This window comes from Pteropus medius, unplaced genomic scaffold (assembly GCF_902729225.1).
Source record: "Pteropus medius unplaced genomic scaffold, Ma_sr-lr_union100, whole genome shotgun sequence".
Lineage (NCBI taxonomy): Eukaryota > Metazoa > Chordata > Mammalia > Chiroptera > Pteropodidae > Pteropus > Pteropus medius.
Window position 1 is genome coordinate 3,246,936 of NW_024355206.1, and position 16,770 is coordinate 3,263,705.

At 50.2% G+C, this 16,770-nt stretch overlaps 2 protein-coding genes and 1 long non-coding RNA gene across 6 annotated transcripts in view; 1 reads left to right on the forward strand and 2 right to left on the reverse strand.

Moving 5' to 3' along the window:
* The window catches only part of AP3S2 (adaptor related protein complex 3 subunit sigma 2), a 38,497-nt gene extending 38,220 nt beyond the window's left edge, over window positions 1-277 (reverse strand). For both annotated transcript variants that reach the window (XM_039858429.1, XM_039858430.1), the window contains exon 1: window positions 101-277. In XM_039858429.1, the coding sequence (XP_039714363.1) occupies window positions 101-169 (69 nt within the window). In that variant the 5' untranslated portion in view covers window positions 170-277. The remainder of the gene's footprint in view (window positions 1-100) is intronic.
* A 1,470-nt stretch (window positions 278-1,747) lies between these two features.
* On the reverse strand, window positions 1,748-11,602 carry ARPIN (actin related protein 2/3 complex inhibitor). Of its 2 annotated transcripts, XM_039858427.1 has the most exons (6): window positions 11,361-11,602; window positions 9,973-10,048; window positions 7,260-7,392; window positions 6,364-6,570; window positions 5,833-5,996; window positions 1,748-5,022 (listed from the first exon to the last, which is right to left on the reverse strand). In XM_039858427.1, exons 1-6 carry the CDS (start codon window positions 11,585-11,587, stop codon window positions 5,014-5,016), a joined length of 816 nt encoding a protein of 271 aa, XP_039714361.1. In that variant the 5' UTR covers window positions 11,588-11,602; the 3' UTR covers window positions 1,748-5,013. The 2 variants fall into 2 exon arrangements, with proteins under 2 accessions (XP_039714361.1, XP_039714362.1); XM_039858428.1 differs by lacking the exon at window positions 9,973-10,048 and having other exon boundaries at window positions 11,361-11,490.
* A 5-nt stretch (window positions 11,603-11,607) lies between these two features.
* On the forward strand, window positions 11,608-16,404 carry LOC120599375 (uncharacterized). Of its 2 annotated transcripts, XR_005651883.1 has the most exons (4): window positions 11,608-12,097; window positions 13,085-13,264; window positions 13,988-15,597; window positions 16,168-16,404. It is a non-coding gene; the product is annotated as an uncharacterized LOC120599375 (long non-coding RNA). The 2 variants fall into 2 exon arrangements; XR_005651882.1 differs by having other exon boundaries at window positions 11,628-12,097; window positions 13,988-16,404.
* Window positions 16,405-16,770: the final 366 nt, after the last annotated feature.

Sequence of the window (16,770 nt, forward strand, 5' to 3'; positions counted from 1 at the left end):
GGTGGTCAGCAGGCTGTACCCGCGTGCGCCGTCGGGGCCTAAGGGACGGAAGGGGATGCGGGCGACCTGAAGGGACGTAACGAAGCTGGGCCGCACTCACGAAACGCTGGTAGAAGCGGACCAGCCGCGGCTTCCCGTGGTTGTTGAAAACCATAATCGCCTGAATCATCTCTGCCGGCCTCGAACCTCTCCACAACAGGGGCTTCCAGAAAGCATCAACTTCCGCCACAACAAGGACACTTCCGGTTGGTGCACTGCAGAAATTGGCCGGCGGAAACTTGCCCTGGTGCCCACGGGCCCGACGACATAAAGTCCGACTTCCCAGCACGCCGCGGGGGAAAGCTCCAGGGCCCCGCGGCGCGCTCGTGGGTGGAGGGCTGGTGCCGACCCACAAACACCAAGGCTGAGGAGGGTTGTCATCTCGGCCAGCATCTGTAAGCCAGTCAGTGCCCGGCCAGGACGCGAGCCCGGATCTATGTCCTTTGCCCAGATCGACCGCTTTGCTGCAGAAAGCCGGGCCCGGCGCAAAGCAGATCCACAGAAGATAAACAGTCCGGCGGGAGCCTCACATCTCACCGTCAGCGCTGAACCGTACAGTCCTGCCTTCCCCTTAACACTTGCAGAACGTTCTGCGGTGGGAGATGCCAGCTAATTTAGCCATTCCCCAGTTGGGACACGTTAAGGTCATTTTTATTTTTCGGTATTACAGCCCCCGTACATAGTGAATGGTGGAATCAAGGGACCTTTAATGCAATTCCATTTAAAAGGTACCAGCGATCTCAAATTGGTAAAAGAAAAAAAAAAATTAATGACAGTCGGGGTGGACGTCCCTATATTGCAGATAGAGCTGGAAAATGGAATCACCTATCCCAAATGACTGGCAATATGTGTCGAAAGCCTTTAAAATAAATAAAATGTTAGACCCAGCGTTTCTAGTTTTAGAACTTATAATAAAACTATTATGAATATGTGAAAAGATTTAGTTGCAAGAACGTATATCTCAGCAATCTTATTACTGGGAAAAATGGGAAGCAAGCTAATTATTTCAAAATGTGAAATTGTTAAATGCATTGATCTACATGCATCTGAGAAATATTAGTTATTAAAAAACATGTTGTGAAAGATGGTATAGGGAAATGTTCATGATAGCTCTGTAAGTGAAAAGATTACACAAAGTACATACAGGGACACCCTACTTTGTAAAAATTGGAAGTAGATACAACAAAATATGAATAATTGTGTCTGATGGAATGGCAGCATCATGGAACCACACTGTCCTGATTATAACCCGGGCTCTGGTAACTGCCTAGGCACCTTGGGCAAGTGTCTTCATCTGTAAAACTGGCATAATGTCAGTTTACTGTAAAACTGGGGTTCTTCTACATGAAAAAAATGTGTTCAGGCAGTTTTGAACACAAAAGGAATTACAAGCACTTGGGGCCATACATGGTATATAACTGAGCACTATGTAAGTGATTTAAAAAACAATGGTAGAATTATGTATTCTTTTAAAATTTTTTCTAAATAAATATTTACTCTTATAGCCAGAATTTTTTTTAATTAAAAAAAATCCAAAGGCAGTAAATATGCACTGAAATGTGACAAAATATTTTAAATGTTGAGAAGGGTTACCAAAGAAAATTCTAAAACAGAAAAAGAATGTGAGAGACCTAGGTTTACCAACTATCAAATCCTGCTATGATAGTTCAAATTGGCATTATAGGGAGACTTATTGAAATATAATGGATAACTTAAGCATAAAATAATTTAATATGTGATATAAGAGACATCGTAACAGGAAGGAATTCAATGAGTTTGTTGGGATAACTGAATAGCAATTTGAAATTAAGCAATTTAGTTATCTCACTTCATATCCTTCCACAAGTTAAAGACAGAGTGGATTAAAGAGTTAAATATAAAACCAGATAATAACCAAAATGGAAGAAAATGAAATTGAGTAATATCTGGAGAATATAAGCTTAGAAGCCATAAAAATCACAAAAAGTCAACGGATAAGTCTATATAAAGATTTTGTTTGTAAAACCAATTTTTAAAAATGGAAAAAAATGGAAAGGATGTTGTTAAAATATGGCAGTTATATGTAAAATATACATGACTGATAAACGAAAAAGACCTACTCTCTAATAGATAAATGGGCAAAGGAACTGAGTAACAAAGGAGGAAATACATCTAGGAAATGAATATGAAAAAAATCTTTAAGATCACTATTAATGGGGGAAAGGGAAAATTAAAATTGAAGTATTAACTTTAAAATTATTTTCACCTTATCGAATACCATTTTAAAAATGTTATACCCAATTCTGGCAAGCGTCACATGAAAATGGTCCTCTCCTACACTGCTGGTGAAATTGTAATTTAGAACAACACTTTTGGAAAGCAATTGGCAATATAACAAGACCTTTACAAAAAATTCCTAGATTCCCAGTAATCTGATTCCTGGAAATCAACCCCTAAAGAAATTACCCAAAAATATAGTGGGGCGGGGGCTACAGAGGGAGATGGATGGGTGGGTGAGATTGAGGGGATTATATAATTTACAACAGTTCTTGACACATTAATTACATTAGCTCCAAAAGGGGACCAATAAATTACCCCCAAATTGGACAATGATAGAGCTATTTTAAATGGCAGTCAATCCTAAAAACGATGGTTATGAAGACTATGTAGCAATATGGAAAGTGATCATACAACTGAAAAAGGATTATCCAATTTCATGTGTAGGTATAGTATGATAACAACCATAGACAGAAATTAATATTCCAGGAAAAGGCCACTTCCCCACCTCCACTGCTTTGCTAGTGCTGTTGTCTTGCTGCAAAGTCCATTTCTTCCTCTGTCTACTTGAATTTCTGTCCAACTTCACTGTCACCGCTATAGACCAATCCACTCTAGTCTCTCACCCCGACAACTGCAACAGTCTCCTAGTTAGGCCCATTGTCTTCAGTTTCTGTTGTCAACTGATCTTTGAAATCTACAAATCAGATCTTCTCACTCCCTGGGATCACTGGCTTCCTGGATGTTAAAGATAAAGTCTCAAAATACTTAACATGCTTAAGATGCCATGCCCGATCTCCAGCCTCATCTCAAACACACTGCAGCTCCCATCCATTCTGAGCTCTAGCCAAATGGCCTTTTTCTTCCAGGAACACCCCCCTCCTCCACCCCCACATAAGACACCAAGCCCATTGGTTGCCCAGGGCTTCCCCCCATTGACACATTGGGCCGCCTCCTTTGGAATGGTGGCCTGTTCATACAAGCTCTGGACAGCGGGATGCCCTCACTGGTGCCTCTACCCCCAGCCAGTGTCCCATTTCTCCTCCTGCTTAACCACTTCTTTGGCCACCCCCGTGGCTGAGGTCTCAGCATGCTCAACAGTGGGCCAGCCCCTTTCAAATGCAGGACACCAGAGAGGCAGCTTCTAGTTTAACTGAAGTGTGAGTCTCAAGCCTTACAGTTTGAGCCCGGGCTCAAATATGCAAGAAAGCACAGTCATAGCCATGATAATAAACGTTGGAAGCATTATCTGCTCAACTGCTGATACTGCAGGGCTGATTTCAGCCTGGACAGATCAGCGGTCAAGGGTTTAGGCAAGCTCCCTAAAGTCTGGGAATATAACCATGCTTCACAGGGCCAGGACCTCTCCTGGGTCCTCTGTCCAATGCCCTTCTGTAGGCCAAGGGAGCAGGGGATGGGAAAGGAGCATATATTTTGCTTCTGTCAGCTCTGGATTTGAATCCTGGCTCTGCCACCTATTAGCTGTGTGACCCTGGGCAAGTTGCTTAACATTTCTGAGGCCCCCTTTCTCCTCTGTAGTATACATGTAGGAGCAGAATAATCCAGTAGTTAAGAATGTGGACCTTGAACTCTGACTGCCTGGGCTCTCTCCTCTATACACGATCAATGGAGCCTCTGAGTTTCAGTGTCACATGGAAAAAATGGAATAATAATCACAGTACCTCATGGTATTGTGGTGACAATTAAGTAAGATATTGCAAATGCTTAGCACAAGTACTAGCACCCGGAAGCACTCATCAGTCAGTGGCTATAATTATTACCGCAGAAAACACCCAGAGCTGTGTTTTTCTCAACAATTGTTAGTTCACCACCACCTCCTCTTTTCTCTGAGGCAGGCGGGACCCACGTGCCACCAAGTCCCTACTCATTTTTAGGACATGTAGATTTCTTGTTCAGCTGGAAGACCCTTTACACCCGACAATAACCCAGTCGGTGTGGAGGAACCCTTTTCTAAAGATTTACTCATTCGTAAAAAGTCTTCAAGGTACAAAACCACCACAAAAGAGGTGTCACCAAAACGTGGCCTGGTAGAGTACACCTGAGAGATGGGGACCAGCCAGCCAACCCTGAGTGCAGCAGCCCCAGGAAAGCAGCCAGGGAGGTGAGGAGGCAGGAACCCCCCAGGGCGGCAGAGACCTGAAGGAGGAATAAACAACTGGCAGCTCTCGGGGAAGGAAAGGGCACAGGGACAGGAGGCCTGAAGAGGACAGCAGAGCCCACAGCACTCAGCGCTGGCGGTGGTGGGGCAGGTGTGAGGGAAAGCAGGAAGCACAAGAACAGAGGAAAGAGCCCCGCTAACAGCTCTGAGCCACTCTGCATGCAGATGAGGGATGTTCCCCAATTCTGCACCAAGGCCAGGTCCAGTTCCCCTGCCTGCCCTGGGGAACTCGCCCACCACCTGCCTCCAGGAACAAGGCTGCCACTCAGGGCAAGGGCCATCATGAAAACGTCTAGGGAGGCTGAACTCACATCCAGGGATGGACCCTCCATGAGTCATAGCATGGGGCCCCACTGCTAACGTGGTGGACTTGGATTTGATCTCAGCAGAGCTCGTTCAAAGGGTGTTCCACGGCGGCTCTAGGGAAGAACCAGGTAAGGATGGTCGGATTGCTTCTTCCAGCTCCGGAATGGAAGTTGCAAGAAATTCTCAACAGCGCTGGTTGGCCCTGGAGGCACTCCGTCTCCCCGTAAACTCAGTCAGTCATCCTGGGGGTAACGTAAAGAGACGTGAACAGAGCACATTTCATAAAAGTCGTAGGACAAAAAGGGTTTGACTGACTGGTACTGGCGGGACCCTCAGCCACCTGCCTTGGCCTCACCAGCCTGGCAGCTCCAATTGTTTTTTCAGTGCAAGACTCACTTTATGAAAACAAAAAGGAATCCAGACCCTGTATTCCACCTGCCTCTGCTTTCTCTGGCAAACATCATCATCTTCATCACTTAGATACATAGCCCACTGTTCTGTGAATTTGTTTTTAAATGTCCAATTTGCGGCCTTTTGACATCGATTCAAATCTCGAGGTGAAATCAACTGTGAGTAGGCTGAGAATCAACTAGGGGTTAATCCTTGGCAAAAAAAAAAAACTATTAAGGACCAAGTCAGCCATTTCCAGCCATTTTAGGCAGGGAGCCCAGAACGAAGGAGAAAAAACTGCTCATTCGGCTGCTCAACCGCCTCAGCATTTGAAGTGACTCGAAGTGACAATGTATGGGGAGTTGACAGTAAACCTCATTGGCTCCCCTCTGCTGCCAATTCTTCCCATCTCTTGCTTTTATGAATCTCGCGTGCTTTCTTATAGACTGGCACAGTTTGGACCCACCAAAAAGAGAGGTCCCAGGTTGTCACCCTTCACACCTCGAAGGAATTTTCCCGATGCTAACACATTCTTGGGAATGCCAAGGAATTCCACCAAACCTGCCGCATCCTTGTCCTGCACCCAACCACAAACCACATACGAAACTGCCAAGAGATAAACCGCACCAATGCCAGGTCCACAGCTGTCACCCTTTACCTACCCACTCCTCGTCCTCTGCCCCATCCCCCTGCTCTCGAGTCTCCGCCGACGCCCGCTCTGAAGACTTTCGGGCCATGATGTTGTCTGTCCAGGATGCCCCTGTCTTTCCATCACCAGCGAAATTACACTTGGTCACTGTGCCGGCCTCAAGTTTGGCTAATGAATCTGAAAGAAGGAAAGAAGTTGAATGGCCTCTTTCTCTGTGGTGGAAACATAGTGGGGACTGGCTCATTCTGCTGGGGTCCCCAAGGCCTGGGTGTGGACCTCAGAGAGGCCCTGGGTGGGACCCCAAGACACCAGACAGGAGCGGACACCCACAGGAACCACAGGATTGGGTGGCACCCCAGGATCCAGAGAATCCAGGTTATTGGCCTTGGGACTTAGGAATAAATCTCAAAGGGTCATGTTCCCACAGAGGCCAGATCTCACCTGCTCCCATGAAGTCTAAGCAGGAGGGGGAGACTTGGAAAGAGGCCCAGAGCCACTGCAGGCCACATGGGAACATCAGGCCACCGAGGGCTACACTGCTCACCCAGAAAGGGGCTGTCGCCTCGAGTTTTCAGCCGTACCCCAGCCCCCAGCTCCAGCTCCAGTGCCTCCATCTCTGACTCAGGCATCCAGAAAGCCACTGTCTGCGCAGGAGTGAGGCTCTCTGTCAGCGCAAGCAGGTCTGGCTTGTTGACTAGCTCCTTCAGTGCCTCGGGCGTCAGTCTGTCAGTGTCCCCCTTGGCATCCACCTCTGCAGGCACACAGCACAAGAGGGTTAGTCCCACTGTAAGAGCACGCACCTGGGGAAGGCCTTTTAGGAGCCAGGTGAGGGCACAGTGCTTTACACGCTCACAGTCACCTGCAGATAGGACTCTGAGCACCAGTCCTGCAAGGACTCCTCATGGAGCCCAAGGCAGAGGAGTTACAGGCACGGGCTCTGGGCCTGGCACATGGAAGATGCTCTTTAAGTGTTCAGAGAATTAACGAGCAACTGAAAGCATGAATGAATACGAGAGAGGGATGAATGGATTCCCACTCAGCCTCAAAACCTCCTCACACAGGAACAGATAGCAGAGGTCCTTCCGCCGCCAAAACCGGAAGAGGAATGAAATCACCAGGGGCCTAAGAACCAAATGAAAATTTTAACAAGTGGAGGTCACCAGGGCCTGGCCTAGGCTCTGCACAAAGGCAGTTAAGAGCCCAGAGCCAGGTTCATGGACGGTTCTGCCAGCCTGCAGGAGACGGCAGGAGTTGGGAAGACCAGCCAGGCCCCTGGGACTGTGAATGGGGGGGTGGGGGCAGGAAGGAGTTGAGCCAGGGTGCCCTCAGGCCATTCATGGGCTTTAAGGCCAACCATGCTGAGAAGCCAAAAGACCCCTGGAGACAAAGGAAGGCCACCATATAGCAGGGCCTAAGGGAGGAAGGGCAGAGGACACCTACTGTAGGATGACATGAGGAAGCCCGTGTTCACCTTCCTGGTGGCACTGAAGTTGGGCTCGATTTCATTTCCCTTGGGGTCGAACTTACGACGATGGATGCAACTAGGCCGGATGTACAGCACATAGTAGCGTTCCTGGGGGCCAGGCAGAGAGAGAGTTAGGGGGGCTGCTCCACTCCCACACTCTCCAACACATACACCCCCCACAGGGCCCCGGCCGCAGCCCTTCCCAGCCTCACTCTCTACCCCGAACCCCACCTCAGGTCGAAAGATAGTCAAGCTGGGCAGATGCCGCACTCCGATGTTCATTCATTTGTCTATTCATTCGTATGTTTAGTAGAGCACCTGCCACACATAACCAACCATGCTAGACACCCACGGAAGGGTGGGCCCACGGACCCCAAGGCCTCGACACAACCAAGACAGAAAGTACACAGACAACCATAACCCAAGTGCCAAGGGCCCCAAATACAAGGCACGCTGGAAAAGGCGCTGAAAGGGGGCTGAGTAAGGGCTGCCACTGCGCCTCTTCCAGCGGATGTGGGACCCGGGGCGAATGCCTCCTAGCCTCAGCTTCTCCTGCCACATGGAAACACCATATCTGCTTTCAGGAATGTCCTAAGGGTTCCACGAGATAACAAAGGCACCAGCACAGCGGAAAGCATGAAGCGCGCTGTAACGTGGGTGCCAGCGGCCCTAACCACAGCGAGTGGGTGAAATGCTCCCAGGGATGGGAGAAGAGGGAACCGCCTTCTACGAGAAACAGGGAAGGTGACATCTCAGAGGCGGAGAAAACCGCAACTGTGAAAACAGGTGTATGAAGAGCGTTAAACGTCCGGGCAGGTATGCGTGAGTCAGGATCCCGTGTGCCTGCATGAGCAACACAAGGCCCGTGGAGGCCTCGTGAGAGCCCAGGCTGGGAACGGAAAAGGGATGGGTTCGAGACAGGCCCTGAGTTGGCATTTTGAGTTTGGATTTTACTTGGCAAATGAGGAGGAATCCTAAAAGGTTTATGAGCAGCAGCGAGACCCTCAGAGATGTCTTTCAGGAAACGGGTGGGCAGCAGGACAGGGATGAGCGTTGGAGGTGGCCAGAAGGCAACAGGGGCAGGTGCCAGATTTAATCGGGACAGGCTGAGTTCCTGACAGCCAGTGCAGGTGAGTGGACACGGAAAGAGGAAGGAAAGGGAAGGGAGGGGAAGGAATGGCCAAGGTGGAGCCCAACAGGACCAGGCGTTGCTCACCTGGGGGAGGGGGAGGAAGAGACGGTGGAGGCCTGCAGGCCAGTGCTGGGGAGAGCTACTGCACTGTCATCAGGAAGGGGGCACTCAGAGAGGCAAGTTTGCAGGGGGGCTGAGAGTGCCCTGCCCGTCCAAAGAGGCCAGCCCCACATCAGCGTGGGGTTACCGCTGGGCTCTCCGGGGAGGGCTGGCTGGGGCCTCCGCATGGGTGTGCCCACCCTGCTGACCCACATGCTAGGGAGGGGAGGGCACAGCAAAGCATCTCTTGGCATGAAACTAGTGCAGAATTGGGAGCAGAGGCTCCCAGTTTCTTCCACGGGGTGGAGACAAACCGGCTCTGTGTGGCACCAGCCTCTGGCCCACCTTGAGCTCCGTTCTGGAGACCAAGGAGATGAGGCAGTCAGCGCATTGGAGTGGAGCTACTTGAAAGAGGCATGGACACTCAGAACTGATGCTCGGGAAAGACTCGCAGGAAGGACAGGATGGTGAACACCGGTGTGTCCTTGGACACCTGAGATGGGGCGGTGATAAAGGGCGTGACCCCGGGAGAGTGAGAGGGCACGCGTGGAACTAAAGCCCGGGGCAATGTCAGCCACGTAGACTTGACACTGGAAACAAAGCCTCAGGACAGAGCAAACCTCCTCCCCACCCATCCACATATAAAGGCCCGGGTCCTCACCAGCTACTTGTTTCATAAAAAGCCAGCATTCCAAAATGCCCAGCCACACAGAGTGATGTTAAAAGACGAGCAAGCCCATGCCAAGAGATTCGCGACTTTGCAAATGGAGTCACTTAAAGGCTCCTAACAGCAAATTCCACCGGTACGTTTATAGTAATTCAATCCCCGAAAATTCAAAGTACACATGACTTCCTAGGAACAGAGCTGGTCCCCAAAGGAAAAGGTCACCACTGACCACCCCCGACACATATAGGCCGATACCTCGGTCCAACTTTGTCCATCAGGACGAGCAGTGGGAACCACTGGACCCAGGAGACAGGAGTCTGGGCCCTCAGCCCTCCCAGAATAGTCACTCATCCTGCCCACCCCAGCAAGGCTCCCGGCACTAAATCTGTTCCATCAGAAGGTGACAGGACCTGTTTTGAGGGCCTTCCAGCCCACTCAGCACCCAGGGCCTTCATCCTGAACCACTCACCCTACCCTTTCCTGCTCACAACCCTCCCAGTCCCGGCCCCAGATTCACCATCTGGGCTCAGGGCCTGGTCTGTCTTCTCAGCAAAAACTCAGACTCTCCCATCTATCCGCTGCCCAGCACAGCACAACCCTAAGTGATCCTTTTCCGCTCAGTGGCCCCTTTTGGCTGCTCATATCCTGACTGACCTCCCACCTGCCCCATGAGCCCCTCAAGGAAAGAGCTGAACCCAAAGTCTTGGCACTGGCTGAGCCAAGCACGGGGAGCTGCCTTGGCAGATGAGGACTGTGAAGCCAGTGGGTGCCCCCAAGGAAGCATCCTCACCTTCCTGCCATGGGCGTCTGAGATGCTGTGCCGAGATACATCAACCAGTTCTCCCTCCAGCAGGACGCCATTTCCCCTGAGGATGAGAGGACAAGGGCGGGGTCAGCTGGCTCTGCCGGTCCTTAGGCAAGAACCACAGGTTAGACGACCCAGGTCAGAATCTGCACTGGGACAGAAGCAAGTCCCATGCGTGTCCCCTATTCACCTGGTCCGTGAGCCAAGCCCAGCACTGAACAGCCCCTTTCTCTGTGCTTCCCACATGGACCTCCATGCCTTTGAGGGTCCAAAAGGCTGGGGTGCTGCTCAGAAAGTAGGAGGGACCATGTCAAGCTACAAGACCTAGCGTGGCCCCTTCTGCAGGGGGTGTTCTAACCAGAGCCTCAGTCTTATCTACAAAACGAGAGAGTAACTCACTCTGCTATGACGATGACATAGGAACGTGAAGGTGCTTGGTAAACTACTCAGTGCTTACTAAATATTAAGGATTTTCTTTCTTTATTTAACCAAATTTCTGGGGGGGAGGGATCTAAGCTGCTGTAAAGTATCTCCTTTTCACCTGTTTTAAAGCACTCTCACATTCCTGTTCTCATAGCCACTTCAGAGGAGGAGAAAACCAGACCAGCCTAAGATCACAGGGTCCCCAGTGAGAAGAGCTGGACCTCACTTCCCCAAGCAAGCTTTCATGAAAGCAGAACCTGCGGGCTTCCTTCTTCGGAACCACAGAAATGGGAGAGGGGTGGGGACAGCTGAAGGGATGGGGATAAAATATTGACAACCCGCAGTACCTACTGGCCCCTACGCACTCCCTCAGCCCTTCAATTCTTCCGTGTTTTAACTGCAAATAGAATGGTCCATTCGTTCTTACAACCTCCGCCTCTGTGAGGGCAGGCCTGGCCCTGCGATCCCACAGCGGCCTCCAGGTAGGCCTTTCCCTCCCAGGCGGACTCCCAGCCACGGTTCCGGTCACAGAACGACAGTGTCCCTTCTGGAGCGCGGGGTGGGGGCGGTGCAGCCCGGGCAAAGGCCCGAAGGAAGGCACAGCTGTGTGGCAAGTGCCTGGAGTTAACAGCCGCGGGGATGGGGTGGAGACCAAGGTTGGCGTGAAGCGAGCGGCCCCGTTCCTGCCCGGTTTGCGGGTCGAAACTCCATCCCCTCCCGAGAGTACGGGGACAGTAGGGGTTGTTTCAAGCCGATCGGTGTCTTAGGGGGTGCGCTCCCGCAGTGGGGCGGGCGCTGGAGGAGCTTTGGCACGCCCCGCCTTCCCTCCGGCCCGCGCCCCGGCCCCGGGCGCCCCCTCCCCGATCCGGGTGCGCTGGCTGAAAGCTGGGCGGGAGGGCGGGTGGAGGCCGCGGGTGCGGGGAGTGCGGGGAGGCGCGGGCCGGGCCTACCCCTGGTGGGCGGCGGGCTCCCAGGCCCCGGGCAGCCGCGCGCTGCGCACCGCCTTGTTCCGGAGCGCGCTGTCCTGGTAGATGCGGCTCATTCTCCCCAGGCCGCTGCGCGGGGAGGCGGTGGCACCGCGAGGGGACAGCCGGGAGGACGCGCCGAAACTCGCGATTCCCGGCGGCTGATCCGGGAAGGGCGTTCCCGGGCGGGACTTAAAGGAGCCGAGCCCCATTCCTGCCCGCCCGGCCCGCGCGCGGTGGGAGGGGGCTTCCGGGAAGACCCGCCGCTGGGGTCTTAGCACGTCTCCTCTTTTCTCTGCCTCTTCCTTGTGACTAGGGGGAGACCCTGCCCCAACACACGCACAAAGGGGAAATTGAGGCCCAGAGACCCTACAGGATCGGCTCTGAGAGAATGAGTTTCCAGGGAGCAGGGATGGAGAAAAGGGTTAGCCATTGGGGGTGCGGCGTGGTCAGCACAGCAGCCGTTCTTTATGTCTCGCCGCCGGAGGTCCCACAGTGGCGGAGGGAGGGGTTCCAAGCCTAGGCCTGATCAACGACATACCTAGGTTTGGATCCCAGCTGTGTGAGCTTGGGCAAGTTCCTCAACCTCTCTGAGCCCGTGATTCCTCCTCTGCAAAGTGGGCCAGTATCCGAAGGGCTGTAAAGACGAATAAACTCGCCACTCTCCATCCTCCCGCAGAATTCTGGAGCCCCTGCCCAGCTCCCTACTGCCCTTTGCCCAGGTATGTATCGGTCTATGAGTGCGTTGTCCGAGCCTGGGTGCCCGGGTCCCTTCTGACTCTGGGATGGTCGCTGAGCCTCGGTCCTCTTGTTTGACTCCTGCGTGCCAAGATCTGGGGCCGGTGGGCCCATTCATGGAGTCCAGGCGTGGCCTCTGGGGACCATTCAAAAGGGGAGGTGGCCAGGTAGATACCTGGGAGCCCAAGGTGAGCTTTCAGTGGTAGAAGAAGCACCCTGTCCCCCAACACACATGACTGTCGTGGGTCTTAGGCACGTTTGTTCTCCAATTAAAAATTTTTTTACATTATATTTTAAGTTGACATAAAGATGAATATATTGTCATATATTAAAACATTTTCCTTGGCCCTCAAAGCCTTCTTTTTCTTCTGCTTTTAAAAGAAATTAAGACAATTTCATGGGCACTGTGCCTAATGGATTGGCCAGCCTGCCCCCTACTCAGCCTACCTGGCTGAGCCAAAGTGTGTGAGAAGGAAGGGCACAGAATAACTCCAGTGGGAAAGCCCTCTGGGCAGCACCGCTCTTGGGCTCCCACTCCCCAGGCTGTGGGACTCCTATAACTCAGTAGCAGGGAAAAAAAAAAAAAGCAAAGGAACTGAAAAAGTATTTCTCCAAAGAAGACATACCAATGGGCAACAGGTACATGAAAGGCTGCTCTATGTCACTAATCATAAGGGACATGCAAACCAAAACCACAATGAGATATCTGACCTCACACCTGGCAGAATGGCTATTGTAAAAACGACAAAAGATTAGTGTTATTTAGCAAGGATGTGGACAATAGGGAATGCTTGTGCACTGTTGGTGGGATTATAAATTGGTGCAGCCCCTATGGAAAACACCATGGAAGTTTCTCAAGAAATTAAAAATAGAACTACCGTATGATCCAGCAATCCCACATCTGGGTATGTGTCCAAAATAATTGAAATCGGGATCTCAAAGAGGTGTCTGCACCCCCATGTTCCTTGCAGCATTATTCACAATAGCCAAGATGGGGAAGCAATCTAAACGTCCATCAGTAGATGGATAGGAAAAGAAAGTATGGTACTGGCATACAATGGAATATTATTCAGCCTTAAAAAAAGAAGGAAACCCTGCCATATGCAAGAACATCGAGGATCCTGGAAGAGAAAGAAGCCGGACACAGAAAGGTAAATACTGTGTGATCTCATTTACGTGAGGAATCTAAAGTAGTCAAACACACAAAAGCAAAAAGTAGAAGGGTGGTTGCCAGGGGCTGGGGGCAGGGGAAACTGGGCAGTTGTAGTCGAAGAGTACACGAGATGGCTTAGACCTGGAGAGCTACCCTACAGCACAGTACTCGTAGTTAATACTGTGTGATGGACTTAAAAATTTACTAAGAGGGTTGATCTTATGTTAAGTGTTCTTATTGCATGCACAAAATAATAATAAATAAATCGAGAAGACTTGAGGAAACTTTTGGAGATGCTGAATGTGTTTATAGCATAGATTGTAGTGATGGTTTCATGGGTATATACTTATCTCCAAACTCATCAAATTGTATAGATTAAATATGTACAGCTTTTTGTATGTCAATCATACCTCGATAAAATGGTTTAAAAACCGACTAAACAAAAAGCTCCCCAAGCTGGTCACAGCCACCTGGATGGCATGGCCACCCTCCTGTTTCCCCTTCCTGTGTCAGGTCATCTTTCTACAAGGGACTCCAAATTGTCACTGCTGGCCACTAGCCACATGTGGCTATTTAAATTTAAATTTTCATTACTTAAACCTAAATAAAATTTAAAACTCAATTCCTCGGTCTCACCAGGCATGTTCCAAGTGTCCAGTAGCTAGGGACACGTGGCTCCCCTCGTGGACAGCACAGACGCACAACATTTCCATCTTCACAGGGCATTCTACCAGACAGCGCTGCTCTATGACCTTTCGTGGGAAGCGTAACCTCCTGTTTGTCAGGCTCTGAGACTTCGCCCCAACAGCATAGTCAGCAGACCAGGCACCAGCGAGACGGAAACTAAAAGAACAAGAAAACATTTTTTGAAAGATTTTGATATTTTTTTTCTAAAAAGCATCAATCATGGTGAGAAAAAAAACAACACTTTCTTAGACTTTCTTACACCTATTTGCAGGTTACTGATGTGTCCATATTAAATTATAAACCACCACGTACAAGAAGAAGACAGCTTAAGTTGTGGGCCCCTTAGTGCCCCGGCCCCTTTTAAGAACAGGGGTGGAGAGGTCCAACAATGTGTTCACATGGGCACAGGCTTCGGTTAAATTTTCATAGGTAAGGCAGTTTGGATGCTGTCAGCTAAGATCACTGTCTTTGCCTAGAATTCTTTACTTCACGTCATATGATGTGTGAGTGGATCTGAATGAGAGAAAGTTGACATGGGGCGCATTTAGTTTGGGTTTTGTGGGATAAGTTTATGTAATCTGCAGTCTCTCCTACCTAGAACTCTGTTTTTGCCAGCTGTGCTACCGTAGGAGTGCCCTCCCACCTCTGTGCTCACTCAGCTACCTGGTGCCGGGCACGAAGCGTGTGACCTGAAGGAGCAGGGCAAGGGGTCGTGTCACTGTAGAAATGTGTACTGCCGTGCCTGGTGCTGAGGCTGCGTGAGGAGTAGAGAGGGAATAAGGTGTGAAATGTAAGCAAGGAGCCAAAGCTGATGGCGGAAAATTCTTCCACTCATCAGATAGATAAAATGGTAAGTGGAAGATTTGGTTCTCATTAACCCTAGTCAAAATGGAAGTTCTTTCAGGAACGGTTTCACTAAAGCTGTGTGTGTAATTCTAAACACACCAATTTTTTTCTTCTCTTTTGATAGGCATCAGGCAACATAGAATTGATCAGGATTCCCGTAAGGCGCAAATATGTACCGGGAAAACAAATGAGGGGCGCATGTGTGCACAGTCTTAGGTTTTATGCATCAGATCACATCTTAGCATATCTGACACATCTTGTCTTGACAAAGTCCGATGGTTCCAGAAGAATTAGAGTGCCAAATTGCCACAAATGCAGTGAAATAACCTGGAGAAAACACACATACACACCAGAGGGCAAAAGATACAAAACAAAGGAAGCACTCAGAGAGAAAGCATAACATAAAATAAGATGCCAGAATGAGAACTAAACCTATCCATCACATTGCATCGATAAATGCAAATAGAGTGAGCCTTGTTTGGAAAGAAAATCTATGACATGCCTTTGTATCAGACATCTCTTCATGCCACATCAGAGCCTCTCGTCCTCACAAAGGCCCCTCCAGGGCCTTTGACGTATCCTGTCCTAGCTTCTCTATTGTAGTGACCAACTCTGCTTGGACTCCGACCACTTTCCTGGAGAAACAATCCTCCGCACCTGACCCCGTGGCCACACTGCACCACTTGCCCCCTAGGACAACTGGTCCCAAGGGTGCTCCTTACAAGAAGACTCTCGGGAGAGGTCTGCGAATTTGGATTGCCTATGGTTCGGATGGCAATAGGAACACCATTGCTAGTGGTAAGTGGCTGGTAATAACACTCGGCATAAAGTGGCATCAAAATTACTAAGGTTTCATCTGGCGTTAATGGGGGTGAGGTGCAGGTAGAAGGTGGAACTGAGCTGGGGAACGGAGCGCCTGTAGTATTCGATAGGTATGGGGGCAATGATCATTGTAAGAAATGTAGGGTGCTGACATTTATTAACAACTTGGAAACCTTGCAGAAAGGAAAATGACAGGCTCAGGGTAGCTAACGGCCAACTTAAGGGTTGGGAGCTTTACAGCAGTTTTTAGGGAGACTCAGTCTCTTGCAGCTTCAGGGCAAACTGTAGTAAGTCAGGCTCGGCAGCTAATTGTAGGGGAGACAGTGCTCCCAAAGGAGGGTGGCTGTGGAGCTCCTGTTAAAATTAGGCCCCGCTAGAAGAAGGGATGGACCCTGGGATGAAGATATTGGTAGGTGGAAGAGCCTGAAAGCCTTGAACCGCCAAATTCCCCTGGCCAGCAGAAGCAGCCCCTCCCCTAATCTGGGGGCAGTGCAAAGACCTCCGTGGAAGCAGATGCCTTGCAAGATATCATTTGCTTTCCTTAAGATCTGCCTCCATCATCATTCATCGCCTCTAGGCCAATGGAATTGGCTCACACCACAATCTGAGCTGGAAAGTACAGTTTCTACTCCCAGAGGATCAGCTCACACATCCAAGGAATGGCAGACCTGGCCAGCATGTGCCATGGGGGACTAATGGGGGGAACATGGCAGTGGATCTGAGGTGAACAACCAGGGGAGTGGAAAATAAAGCTGGATCGCAGAGCATTCGTTGACATGGGCATTCGCTTGTGATGTGGTATTCAATATTCTATCAAGGGTACCTGGGGTTCGTCTTAATAGTATGTGGAGATGGCTATGAAACTTATACAGGACAATGAGGTGGAGAGGCCAGAACTTCTTAACACAGGAAGTGGTTACAAGGCTCAGGGAGAGGGGAATGTTAGAGGGAACCCACCATCTGACCAGGCCCAGAGGCAAGGAGGAAGGACGGGGCTACTGGTGTCTTTGAGATGCCCTGTGGGATTGATGTGAGTAGATACTACCAGGTAACTAGACTCCCAAATAAAAGGGTGCACACACACACACACACACACACACACACACACAAGACAGAGATAGAGAGAGCATGCGAGTTGGTGAGTTCAAG

Bases quoted from the DNA above. Each gene is read 5' to 3' on its own strand.
- ARPIN (XM_039858427.1), bottom strand. From the start codon at position 11,587: ATGGGGCTCGGCTCCTTTAAGTCCCGCCCGGGAACGCCCTTCCCGGAT. The intron at 6,571-7,259 runs GTAGGTGTCCTC...GTGTGCCTGCAG, and splicing joins CTTCCTCATGTCATCCTACA to AGGTGGATGCCAAGGGGGAC. The intron at 5,997-6,363 runs GTGAGCAGTGTA...TCCTTCTTTCAG, and splicing joins AGGCGACAGCCCCTTTCTGG to ATTCATTAGCCAAACTTGAG.